This window comes from Hemitrygon akajei, chromosome 31 (assembly GCF_048418815.1).
Source record: "Hemitrygon akajei chromosome 31, sHemAka1.3, whole genome shotgun sequence".
NCBI classification, from domain to species: domain Eukaryota; kingdom Metazoa; phylum Chordata; class Chondrichthyes; order Myliobatiformes; family Dasyatidae; genus Hemitrygon; species Hemitrygon akajei.
The window spans coordinates 36,659,794-36,673,920 of record NC_133154.1 but is presented as its reverse complement, the minus strand read 5'-3'; the positions used below and the strand labels follow the sequence as shown (position 1 = coordinate 36,673,920).

The 14,127-nt window shown below is 39.3% G+C and overlaps 1 protein-coding gene across 4 annotated transcripts in view; it reads right to left on the bottom strand.

The window, feature by feature from the left end:
• LOC140719184 (carnitine O-palmitoyltransferase 1, liver isoform-like) overlaps nt 1–14,127 on the bottom strand; it is a 118,738-nt gene that overhangs the window by 56,692 nt on the left and 47,919 nt on the right. For all 4 annotated transcript variants that reach the window (XM_073033617.1, XM_073033620.1, XM_073033618.1 and 1 more), the window contains exons 2-8: nt 13,213–13,374; nt 12,467–12,606; nt 8,282–8,453; nt 7,415–7,516; nt 3,731–3,868; nt 1,013–1,090; nt 324–431 (exon numbers count right to left, since the gene is read on the bottom strand). In XM_073033617.1, coding sequence (XP_072889718.1) covers nt 324–431; nt 1,013–1,090; nt 3,731–3,868; nt 7,415–7,516; nt 8,282–8,453; nt 12,467–12,606; nt 13,213–13,353 — 879 coding nt within the window. In that variant the 5' untranslated portion in view covers nt 13,354–13,374. The remainder of the gene's footprint in view (nt 1–323; nt 432–1,012; nt 1,091–3,730; nt 3,869–7,414; nt 7,517–8,281; nt 8,454–12,466; nt 12,607–13,212; nt 13,375–14,127) is intronic.

Here is a 14,127-nt window from a genome sequence, read left to right as displayed (position 1 = left end):
AAACTAGCATCAGTGAAAGCATTGTAAAATGGCAGCTGGCACCATTGCTAGGGAAGGTGAAAAGAGTTGATATGTTATCTTCAGGCCCAGAAGAGGCACCAACATGTACGATGTGCTTTTCAAAATTATGTGTACAATTTCTCATGAGTATTGATATGTTGTGAGGTAAGAATGTGGGATTTCATGAGCATTTCTGCAATAGGGAAAAACAGTGAAAAAATCCAGTGAAGATGGTTCTTCCTGAACCTTAGATACCCTTGTAACAGTGAAAACATGCACATCTGTCATTAACTGAAGTCTATTACAGAGGTCTGAGAACTTACCGGCTGCAACTCCTCACGAGTAAGTCTCCGTCGGTAAAGAAGCAAAGCGTGGACTAGGTTGCCGGCACGGGCAACCTGACTGGTGGTTGGAGTCACATACAAGAAATCCTGAAGTTGGGAAAAACAATTACTCCTGGTTAAAGAAAACACACAAACAAATCCTCAAAACTCAACAGTTTAAGGATCAGCATGATCCTGAGCCATAGAACCACAGATAATCCCAGGTACAAAAGGTGGTTTCTGTTAAGTCATGACAACATAATAAGCTTGTGTAAGAAGAAAAAAAACTGTAAATATTGCCTCTTCTAGCCACCACCCAATGTCACAGCTCAAAGATATGTTAATAGGTAGGAGCAGATAAGATTCAATTTATCCGTGCCCGCGATCAATCTAACAACATCTAGCAAAGAATGGCAGTGAACCATACTGGACATGAAGCAATACTGAAATATACTTTGTGAATTAGTACTTACAAAGTAGCATGAGCAAAACACAAGGAGATGATGAGAAACTGTCATTCTTATCATCATACGTTATTTAGAACATTATCCACTTGGCTGGCATGTCAATGCTCTAGCCTACATTTTAAGTCACGTGCAACCTTTTCCTTCTCCATTATACATATAGTGTTGCAGCCCCTCAGGTTACACATTGTGACCCCATTCACAATATTTGTATGAAGTCCTTACCATAGCATAGTAGTTGCTGTTGACCATGATTGGCTCTCGCCCTTGTAGGTAAACATACTGCTCCCACCAGTCGCTCACCTGGAATGACACAATGAGAAAGCCAGCAAATAACATGAGTTATAATCTTTCTACATTTACTGGATCAATCCTCAATTCAGAAAGTTTGCTTGCCAAAAATCAATTAAAATTTCAACTTCAATTGAGATTGTGCAGCTTAATAACACTGGGCATAATATACTGACCAGCTTATACAAGTACAGATCTTTATCTAATAATGTGACAGAATATTTTGCCATTAAAGGAATCCATTCATCCAGTCATACCTGTGCTGACTCCTAAAACTTTCTAATCAGTTCAAAGTTCAAAATAAACATTTTCAAAGTATGTATATATTACCATATACAACCTTGAAATTCATTTTCTTGCAGCATTTACATGGAAAATATAATAGTATTTTAAGAAAACCTAAAACAATTTTATGAATTAAGTTAATGGAGCCTAATGGTATTAGGACAATAACTTGTTCTGAACCTAGTGGTGTGAATCCAGCATTCCAAGTAAACACATCTCCAATCTTTAAGACCCAGGACTCGGCACTTCCTATTACAACTGGATCCTTGATTCCCTGATCAAAAAACTGCAATAAGGATAGGTAAATACACCACCTCCACGATTATCCTCAACAGGCTGTGTCTCAGTCCCTATTCTACTCCTTCTACACTCACAACTGTGTGGCCAGGTTCTGTTCTAACTCCATCTACCAGCTTGCAGGTAATACCACCGCGTCTCAAATAATGACGACAGAGTAAAGCTGACAGCCTAGGGACATGGTCCCATTCCCTTCAGTGTCAGCAAAAGAAATTAACTGGTCATTGACTTCAGGAAAAGCAAGGGGGTGGGGGGGCATGCTTCTGTTTACATCAGTGGTGCTGAAGTTGAGAGTACTGAGAGCTTCAAGTTCCTAGGATTGACGCCACAGCCAAGGAAGCTCACCAGTGCCTCTTCTTCCTTAGGAGGCTAAAGAAATTTTGTATACGTACCTCACCAATTTTTATTGAGGATCCAAAGGAAGTATCCTATCCAGAAGCATCAAAATCAATGCATATTGGGGAACCGCTTCATTAAGCATCTTCACTCCATCCGTCACAAAAGCCAGGATCTCCCAGTGGCCACCCACTTCAATTCTACTTCCTATTCCCACTCCGACATATCTGTCCAAGGCCTCCTCTTCTGCCAGATGCAGGTTAGAGGAGCAACGCCTCATATTTTGTCTTGGTAGTTTCCAAATTGACAACATTAACATTGATTTCTCAAATTTTCTATACCAACTCCGCTCTGTTTTCCTTGCCTACCCAGCCCACCCTGCACTCATAGGCTGGCCATCACCTCCATCCCTTTGTTGAATGGTCTACTGTCCTCTCCTTTCAGATTCCTTCTTCACTTATCACCTAATTTCTCACATCATTCTTTTTCACCCCTCACCTGGGCTCATCCATTTCCTATCAGCTGGTGTTCCCCTACCTATCTTTATAGTCCGGTTCTTATCTCAACTTTTCTAGTCCTGATGAAGATTTTCAGCCCAAAACATTAATTGTTCCGTCCACACATGCCTGATCAGCTGAGATCTTTCAACATTGTGTCTACTATCCAAATGCATCAAAGATTGGCATGGCAAGTCCTCTGCCCATGTCTGCAAGAAACTGCAGAGAATTGTGGGTGATGCATTGCAGTGAGGTGCATCTCAAAACACAAGTTAGAGTACAAGAAGAAGAGAGAGAGCTTAGTGGCATGATGTCATGACAACATGATAGCAGTCCTTCATACCTTTGCTGTCTTCACCACTGGTGCTGCAGTCCTCAGCCTCTGCCTGCAGGCCAAGAGTATAAGTACAGCTAAGTGATCAGACTTGCCAAAGTGTGGACATGGGTTCGCATGCTAATGATATAACAGCAGTCAAGCATGTTAGCTCCTCTGGTTCCACAGGTAACGTGTTGGTAGTAATTTGTCGGAGACTTCAAGTTGCACAGCTTTTTTACTCATTGGCTTAGATCTGTGACCACAGCTAATTAACCTTACTATCAAATTTTCTTCATTTACTCTGTCAGAGGTTCACAATTTTGAACACCCGGTTTGATATACCGTCTTGAGAATAACAAGTTTCTCTAGACTTTCCTACCGAATATACAGAATCAATTCTCTGCGCTACTCCAATTGAAAGAGCTCCCAGCCTAGTCAAGAGACAGCCAAGAAAGAAACATAGAAAACTTACAGCACGATACAGGCCCTTCAGCCCACAATGCTGTGCTGAACATGTACTTACTTCAGAAATTCCTTAGGGTTACCCATAGACCTCTATTTTTCTAAGCTCCATGTACCTATCTAGGAGGAGTCTCTTAAAGGCCCTATCGTATCTGCCTCCACCACCATTGGCGGCAGCCCATTCCACACACGCACCACTCTCTGAATAAAAAAAATTACCCCTGACATCCCTTCTGTACCTACTTCCAAGCACCTTAAAACTGTGCCCTCTCGTGTTAGCCATTTCAGCCCTGAGAAAAAGCCTCTGATTATCCACACAATCAATGCCTCGTATCAAATCCATACCTACAATTATTTCCAAAGAGTACTATAATGTTATAATTTTATTTGGTAATAATAAAGAAAAATACATTGGCAATTATATAAGGCATTATTTGAGTATGATACATCACAACTTACATAGTTACTAGCCCACCACGATTTGAGTAAGAGATACCACTGGAGCCGAGGAGCCAGGTTCCTTTCAAAATCTTTAGCCAGTGCCTTTGTCCGTCTAAAGTCTTCTTCATTCATCAGTGGCCTCACAGACTCCAAAAACTTGAAAGAGAGGGAGAAAACAGAGAACAGAATTTAAACACTTAAAGGGGATACAATAAATTTCACCATACCTCAGCATGTCAAGTGATGTTAGGTAAAGACTTCTTGTTGTGAACATTTGGGTTACATTCACAGAATAAAAAGAAACAACTGCAGAAGGTAATAAAACAGTTTAATAATCAATTTAAAATAATGCTGAAATAATTCTCTCTCTAATACATTCAATTATTGTGATCCCACATCTTCCTATGTTTGCACTGTGTAATGTATCAATGTGCTCCACAGCACAAATGCATGCTGCTTCCAAAACTACCAGCTAATTAACAAAACAGAATGCAGCTACACTAATCATGTTGTTGAGTGGCTGCATGCCTCAGTGGTTAGCTCCAAATAGCAAAAAGCAGTTAATAGCAGTCATCACAATTGAACGCCAGCCTTAAAGAAGAAGTATATTGTGGGGTGCAGATTTCATTGAAACTGGCCTTTCAAAATTCTTATGTCCAATTCTTCACTAAGGTTCAGGTTGAAGAACTGGAGCCTGAACAGCCATGGCAGACGTGGCTCCCATTTACACTTTTCTCCTGCTTCAGGTCACCCTCCACCCCTTCTCTAAAGGGATAAGGCATTCCCAAGGAGAATCAAAAGATTTGTAAAGATCCCTTAGTCAGTTCCAGCATTCAGGAAATAAAGCTCCTAATTCCTGTACACTCATACAACCATAAACAGAAATCAAAAAGTAACCTTACTTTCAAGTACTTAAAAATAATTGATTAACTGGGGTAGCATGGTAGCATAGCGGTTAGCACAACACTTCATCATACCAGTGACCCGGGTTGAATTCCCACCACTGTAAGGAGTTTGTATGTTTTCCCTGTGACTGCTCCGGTTTCCTCCCACCGTCCAAAGACGTACTGGTTGGTAGGTTAATTAGTCATTGTAAATTGATTAGGCTAGGGTTAAAATCAGGGAATTACTGGGCGGCGCAGCTTGAAGGGCCACAAGGGCCTATTCTGTGCTGTAGCTCAATAGTTAAATAAACTGATTAAATAACACTGGTGAAAGCACTTTTTGGGGAAGGGGAGACACCGACACTGAACGTGCTTTTCTGCCCAGTCAGACATTTTAGAGAGGACATTAGTTAGAAATTGAATTTATAAAAAAAATCAGTACCATCAAAAACGTATTACACACTGAGTGCCATCATGATCTGCTTATTTATTGTCCTTCACCAACATATCGTCAATACAGCTCACTCCTTTACTTCCCTGTCACATTTTGAAACTGAGGTCACATCTAGTTCAGGCTTTAGACACCAACATCTGATACAAACTTAAATAGTTTACTTTGGCTCAGCTCCTGGCATTTGACTCAGCTCTATTTTGCTACATAATTCCTTGGTGATTTTTCAACACCTACAAACAAATAATATCCTACTTACTCCCCAGGGGACAATGGTTAAAGGGTGTCAAGTTCATAATCCATAGGTTTCACAATTACACTCACTCACGCCTCTCCAACTCAGTCCTGTCTCTCACACACAGTGTTTAGCTCCTGGCATAAGTAGCATATGTACTGGCATATGTCCAGCTACACGTACAAAAAGTATTCACCCCCTTGGAAGATTTCATGTTTCATTGTTTTAGAACATTGAATCACAGTGGATTTAATTTGGCTTCTTAAACCCTAATCAACAGAAAAAGACTCATGTCAGAGGGAAAACAGATCTCTACAAACCTATCTAAATTAATTACAAATTTAAAGCAGAAAATAATTGATTGCATAAGTATTCATCTTCTGTGTCTGTGTCTATCAGCTTTGCACATCAGGACACTACAATACTTCTTTACAAAGCTGCTCAAGCTCTGTCACATTGTATGGGGATCATGAGTGAACAGCCCTTTCAAGCCCAGCCACAAATTCTCAATTGGATTGAGGTCTGGACTCTGACTTCACCACTCCACGACATTAACTTTGTTGTTTTTAAAACATTTCTGTGTAGCTGTGGCTTTATGCTTGGCGTCATTGTCTTGCTGGAAAACAAATCTTCTCCCAAGTTGCAGTTCTCTTACAGACTACATTAGGCTTTCCTTCAAGAATTCCCTGTATTTTGCTGCATTCATTACCTTCTACCTTCATAAGCCTTCCAGGGCCTGCTGTAGTGAAGCATCGCCACAGCATGTTGCAGCCACCACCATGCTTCACGGTAGGGATGGTGCATTTTTTGGTGATATGTTGTGTTTGGCTTAGGACAAACATAACACTTAGGCTGACAGCCAAAAAGCTCAATTTTGGTTTTATCAGACCATAGAACCTTCATCCAGCTGACTTCAGACATTCACACATGACTTCTGGCAAACTGTTGCCAAGTTTTTCCCCCCAATAGTGGCTTTCTCTTTGCCACTCTTTCATAAATCTGTGACCGGTGAAGCAACCAAGCAACAGTTGTTTAATGTACAGTCTCTCCCATCACAGCCACTGAAGCTTGTAACTACTCCAGAGTTATCAAAGGTCTCTTGGTGGCCTCCCTCATGAGTCCTCTTCTTGCACAGTCACTCAGTTTTTGAGGCTGGCCTGTTCTGGGCAGATATACAGCTGTGCCAAATACTTTCAATTTCATGATGATTGACTTAACTGTACTCCAAGGGATATTCAGTGACTTGGAAATTTTCTTGTATCCATCTTCTGACTAGTGCTTTTCAATAAGCTTTTCATGGAGTTGCTCTTTTATCTTCATGGTGTAGTATTTGCCAGGATACTGACTCACCAGCAGTTGGACCTTCCAGATACAAGTGTATATTTACTACGATCAATTGAAACACCTTGACTGCACACAGGTCTCCAAAAACAGATCCCCATTTAACTAATTATGTGACTTCTAAAACTAATTGGCTGCATCAGTGAATTGGTGTGTTATATTAAAGGGGCTGAATACTTTTGCAATCAATTAGGAGTTCAGGAGAATGAGGGAGGATCTCATAGAAACATTCCGAATGTTAAAAGGCCCGATCAGATTAGATATGGCAAAGTTATCTCCCATGGTAGGGGAGTCTAAGACAAGAGGGCACAACTTCAGGATTGAAGGACGTCCATTTAGAACACAGATGCAGGGAAATTACTTTAGTCAGAAGGTGGTACATCTGTGGAATTTGTTGCCACGAGCAGCTGTGGAGGCCAAGTCATTGAATGCATTTAAGGCAGAGATAGATAGGTTCTTGATTAGCCAGGACATCAAAGGGTATGGGGAGAAGGCAGGGGAATGAGGATGACTGCAAGAATTGGATCAGCCAATAACTGAATGGGGAAAGCATTCTCAATGGGCCAAATGGCCTACTTCTGCTCCTATACCTTGTGGTCTTAACTATTTTGTGTTTTATATTTGGAATTAATTTAGATCATTTTGTAGAGATATGTTTTCACTTTGACATGAATGAGTTTTTGCTGTTGATCAGTGTCAAAAAAACCAAATTAAATCTACTGTAAAACATGAAAACTTACAATTTTGAAAAGACGCTGTAAATTTTGCTTGACTTTTAAGAGTCACCTTACCCTTCGCAGAGTGTCTTTCACAGCTGGAACAGGCAAACGTGGGAGGGAGGTCTGGAAACTGTATAACATTGGTTTACGACCCGAGAAAATCTTCACTAGAGTCTGAAAAAGAAACTCAAATTAAAAATTGCTTGTCAATTTTGTCTCATACTTGAGCGAGGACTAATTCTTTGAGGTGCCTTTCCAATGCAAACGGATTAAACTGAACTGTAAGGTCATTCTCACATCCAAAATAAATTACATAGTGACAGCCAGGTATTCAACTAGCTTACTTGTCTTTGCATGTTAACATAGTAATTGGGAGCACCAACTCTGAAGTTGACATGGCCGCCCACCCCCCCACCGGTTCAGAGGCACTGATGTCACTGTCATACTACCAAATTCTAGCTGCTTGGCCAGACAGAGTCACAAATTGAATTTCCAAATTTCCTCTGGTTAATTCAAAAGTACCTGTTATGGTTATATTTGCCTTTTCTTCTCACTAGATTCTTCCATTTGAATTTGCTATATTTAGAAAATAGCACTTATTGTCTAAATGTAGCTGTGTAAAAATGTTCAGTAATTAAGATGTGCAATCCAAGAAGATCCCAAGTTCAAATGGCAGTCCAGCTGATATTGCCACTTGCAGTTGCATTTCAAGGGTATTTCAATCAGAATTTACATATTTGATCAGAAAAGAGACAAGTCAGTTTGATGTCTGTGAATCAGCTACTTCTTAGTATATACATCTGTAAGAGGCAAATGAGCACAGTATTGGTCCCAAAGTTGAGTACCTTTGTCAACTTGGGCTTAGGGATAAAATGGGGAGAGACGATTGTTTTTACTTGAACTGATTAACGAGAAATTATCTGAGGTGTCAGCACTTACAAACCAGACTTTGGTGGTCGTGGACACTTTGCCATGTTCTTCAAACATCCAGCCATGATAAGACAGAAGGGCTTTGAGGATCTGCCGCATCACAAATATCAGTGCAAGCCACAGCCCTGTTGCAAAGAGCAGAGCACTCACCAGGGTTTGACCATGATGTGACATATATCGCCTATAAAAGACAAACAAGCTCAAAGTACACTTATTATCAAAGTATATATACTACATACAACCTTGACTTTCATGTACTTACAGGCAACCGCAAAAACAAAGAAACCCAATAGAACCTGGTTCTATCACCAAATCAAATTTGGTGAGGGCAAATTGTGTACAGTTCTGGTCACCAAATTATAGGAAAGATGTCAACAAAATACAGAGAGTACAGAGGAGATTTACTAGAATGTTACCTGGGTTTCAGCAACTAAGTTACAGAGAAAGGTTGAACAAGTTAGGTCTTTATTCTTTGGAGCGTAGAAGGTTGAGGGGGGACTTGATAGAGGTAGTTAAAATTATGAGGGGGATAAATAGAGTTGACGTGGATAGGCTTTTTCCACTGAGAGTAGGGGAGATTCAAACAAGAGGACATGAGTTGAGAGTTAAGGGGCATAAGTTTAGGGGTAACACAAGGGGGAAATTCTTTACTCAGAGAGTGGTAGCTGTGTGGAACGAGCTTCCAGTAGAAGTGGTAGAGGCAGGTTCAATATTGTCATTTTTAAAAAAAATTGGATAGGTATATGGACAGGAAAGGAATGGAGGGTTATGGGCTGAGTGCAGGTCAGTGGGACTAGGTGAGAGTAAGCGTTCGGCACAGACTAGAAGGGCCCAGATGGCTTGTTTCCATGCTGTAATTGTTATATGGTTATATAACCTATTAAAGATAGACAGTCAAACACCCAATTTGTGTAAATCATGGAAACATCAAAAAGTAAACAAATAACACAGAACTAAAGTTCAGAAAAGTGAGTCTACAGCCACAAAGACAATTCATTACTGCAGCCGGTCCAGGAGTCCGTAAGTTCCAGACCATAGCCTCTTCAGCACAAGAGACAAGTAAACCTATTGGAGCAACAAGCTGAACACCATCTCGTCCCTCATTGCTGGTTCTAACACCCTGATTTTTTTCAATCTGGCCCTGCACTTATATCAGCCAAATGTCGGCTTATCCTTGCTCTCAGACCTGGGCCCTGCAGCTTCATTTCTGCCCCAAGTCTGCACCAGTAATGGCCAAACACCAGCTCTTTGAAGACCAATTAAAGAGCAATTTTTCAATTGCAGACACACTGTCGCACTTCACAGCCAAAGAAAAGTTTCATACTATAATTATAGATGGTTTGAAGGCAACAGCTAATTTAATTATGCAACTGACCATGAAGCAATACAGCGCCCCATTCAGTAGAGTTGCTGTCTCACTATTCCAGCGTTCTGGGTTCCATCCCGACCTCAGCTGTTGCGTGTAGAGTTTGCATATTCTCCCTGCAGCAATGTAGATTTCCCCATGTTCTCAGGAACCCCAAAGATGTCCAGTTTAATTTCCCACAGTAAATTGCCCTCAGTGCATAAGTGATAAATGGAAGGTGGGGTGAGTTGAAGGGGGTGTGAGCAAGATTTTATGACAGAGTACCATTTTGAACGAATGACAAGAGAGCAAAAGTTGCATTTTCCACACAACATCTGAACTTTTTAGGGTCCATTAATATCATGGTAAAGTATTGGATGAGCAAATTCAGAGGACTGTACAAATGATCCAAAGAAAGGATGTTTAAGTATTGTTTAATAATCTGGACTGTTTACACAAAAATAAAACAATAATGACAAAAAGAGCCACAAAGTGTATTCATAAATGGATTTTAGGAAAGGAAAGTTTATGTGGAGATTACAAAAAAAACGGTGTAAAGTCACCAAATCACTCATATGAGATGGGTTCAATAGAACCACTTGGTGTTTATGTGTGTTTATTTTCAATCATTATCGTCTACAACTATTAGCCAATGAAGCATGCTCACCATTTGTGTCAAGATTTAATTAACAAAAACTTATGCACTGAAAATGCCCAGTGTTCCATGTCTGAAGACAACCCTCAATATTTACTGTTGTTGTCTTCTATATATTTGGATTTAGCAGATTTTAAAAAAGGAGATAAAATTACACAAGTATGAGCATACCTTCTTAACAAATTCTACCATTCAGAACATAGAATAAAAGTAGGAGCATGCCTATCAATACCCCATACTTACTCAATCATCCAATTAATTGTCAACCTTTTAACTCAGCACCACTACCCTCAAACCCTTTGAGTGAAGTCTTTCCTTGCCTCAGATGCAAAAGGCTACCCCTCTTGTTTTGAATTTACAACTCTTGACTCTATACAAATCCCTGTCAAATATCATAAGAATTCATGTTTCAGTAAGATCACCTTTTATTCTTCTAAGCAGATAACCTAGCCCAGGCTGCTCAATCTCCCCTCATGGAACAATTCCTCTTTCATCCCATAAACCGATCAAATGAACCCGAGAAACCAGACTTAAAAAGAATACACGAGGAGCAGTCTTACTGGGGCTCTACATAATTGCAATAAATGTCCTTACTTTTGTACTCAAATCTTCCTGCAATTAGTCAACATAATGTTTACCATCCCAATTGTTTGGTGTACATGCACATCAATTTAAAAAAATCAGGTTTTCCATATTGTTTCTATCAGACTGGATAACCATTTTATAGTCCATGTGCTACATCTCACCTATCCATTTAGCCAGTACATATGTTCCTGAAGCATTTTAGAATCCTCTCCTCAATTCATACTCCTGCCCAGCTCCAAATCACCTGCAAACCTGGATATAACAATTTGTCCCTTTATCCAAATCACTGATTTGTGAAATGTTGAATGTTGAAACTCCAACACCAAACCTTAGGGTTCTATTAGTTATGACCTCCCATTCTTTCAACTAGTATCAATACATGCTAATATAGTATTCCAAATAGAATGTCCTCCATTTTTGCTTAATTATCCTTTGTATAGCACTTTATTGGTCCTTCTGAAAATCTAACCACATTGTATCAAGTATCTTTTCTGCAAGTTAGAATGTTAAAAAAAATCTAACAACAGTCAAACATGTTGCCCCTTTATAAGACTGTGTTGACTCTACCCAGTTCTAATAGTATTTTAGTGTCCTATCACCACTTCATTAATTATAGGTTCCAGGATTATCCCCACACTCATGTACCTTCTATCTCTCCTTTCTTAAATAGTATGGCTATATTTGCTAAAATTTACAGAAAATCGGTGCATCCATTTTCTTTAACATGATCTCCTTCAAATTTTTGAGTTGCAGATCTTTAGGTCACGGGGATTTATTGGCATTTTAATCCCAATAAGTTTTCTATTACATTCATTTTTCACTTATACAGATGTCCTTCAGCTCCTCATTCACTCTAAACCCATTGTTCTCCACTACTGACAGCAAGTTTTTTATATTCCTTTATGAAAACAAGGCACAAAATAATTATAATTTTTTTCCAATGTAATTACTTCTGACTCAAAGGGTGAAAGTTGAGTTTATTGGCATGTGCACAAAGATATCTATGCACAGGTGCAATATGAAAAACTTACTTGCAGAGGCATCATACAACATTCACAAGAAAAACCTAAATTAGACATAATTATATAAGCAATTGGTAATAGCTAAAAAATTAATACTACAAAATGTATTTCTTTAATTGAAATTTTTAGCCATGGATGTTTGATTTCCTTTAGGGTTTATTTACATTTTAGTACATATTTGTTGCATTGTCTGTTTACTGAGGTGGCATAGTAGTGTAGTGATTAGTGGAATGTTTTACAGCGCCTGTGACCTAGGTTCAATTCCCACTGCTGTCTTTAAGGAGTTTGCATGTTTTCCCTGTAACTGCATGTGTTGCCTCCATATGCTCTGGTTTCCTCCCACAGCCCAAGGGCGTACAGGTTAGTAGGTTAATTGGTCATATGCATATAACTGGGTGGTGCAGACTTGTTGGGAAGGAAGGAAAGACCTGTATTTCTAAAATTTAAAAAATAGTCTTTTAATGTTCATAACCAAATGTTTCACTTAAAAACTGAATGAGTATTAGCATTTAAAAATCAGGTAATACTACTTCCTCTTGTTAACTCTGAGTTACCATTGACTTCACCAGTTATTGATAATCACTCACCTTAAAGGGAGGTGTTCTCGAAGCTTAGCTATCATCCCCATCGAGGGATCAATTCTTGTATACATTGTACCTACTACTGTCAGCACTACAAAAAGCCAGCTGGACGGGCTAGCTGGATAAACTCCAGTCATAAAATTGTTCTGCAAAGAGGCAAAGGAAACACAATGTTTAGAAAAGAAACATTCAATACAGGAAAGAACTATTTGTCAGGTAGTGTTACATTTTGCAGTGGAAAACAAAAGCACAATCTAAAATCTTCCAGCAAACTCAAACAGCCATCAAACAAAGTTATCTATTGTCATACATTAAGTTTCAAATAATAAATGTAAATTGACAATTACAAACATAAAGCTTCTTGCAATCCAATACATCAGGAAGTTTTGTAGTCAGTTTAAAATAATTTTCTATGTACATTTCCTCTTCTCTGGTTTCATCACTCCAAGAGACAGAGAAATCCACTTTTCACTGGCTACAAAGTTATGGTTTCTTAGAATGAGTTGTATTCTTTCTTGCTGTGAAACTATTTGTAGTTAGTGAAGGGATGGTTGGTGGGGTTGGCTATGGAGGGACATGGAATGGGCCAAAAACTCTTTTGGTTGTTTGTTTTTATTGGCATAGGAACTTCTTCAGTACGTTGATCATCAGTCAAGGCATAATTATATTTCGATCAACAGTAACCATTTTAGAATTAATTCTAAAAATGCACAACTCTCTGGATATATCTGATTTGAATGGAGTGTCCTCACCTTGATTCTGTTACATTTCTTCTTCCAGGCCCTGATACCTGAGAGGTAGATTTCTTTCAATGCATTATGACTGAGTTGGAGGTCGATGCCCTCTGAAGTGACAGTGAACTGAAATGCGACAGCCTGGTGAGCTTCTGCCATGTTCTCACGTTATGCAACAACCTTTAAAACATGAAGGGGAAACTATTATAAGCATTTCTTTTTCCTCCAATATTGGCCTGATATGAAGCAAATGTTTTCTCAAGAAACCATAAACTTTCCCCATATCCACAAATGCAAAATGTCAACAATATAATCAAGGACAATCTTTACTTACTGATAACCCATCTGATTCATGCCAGATTCTAGCAGTGCAATCCAATCCAACTCACTCTCTTCTTAAATACCCAGTGGCTCTGCAACTATCTCTCACACACCCATTGTTTCTTTTGATTCTTCTTTATTATCTACTTACAGTCACCAATTAACCTATCAGCACGACCTTAGAATGTGAGAGAAAGCATGAACATCCAGCAGAAACTCACCAGTCATGGAGAGAGCCTGAACTGCTGCTTTGCCACATTGCTTTAACCATAATCATAACTGGGATCTACAATCCATAAGCATTTCCTCTAAATACCCTATTTGTTTCTCCCTCACTTACTGCAAGTAGCCTTGGCCACTTACAATATCTATCTTAGTTTGAAATAAAGACACAGACAACAGGGAAACTTAAGTTGAAACAACGAGGGCTGCACAATGATCTGGTAAGATCCTGAGACTGATAAAAGGGAGAAGTGAGTCTATGCATTTGGAAATGTATGCTTTAGCCTCATTAACAGTTTCTTACATGTCTGGATTGGAGGACTTCAGTTGTGGGGAGAGGCTGGATAGACTGGGTTTGTTTTTCCCGAAGCAAATGAGGCTAAGGGATAA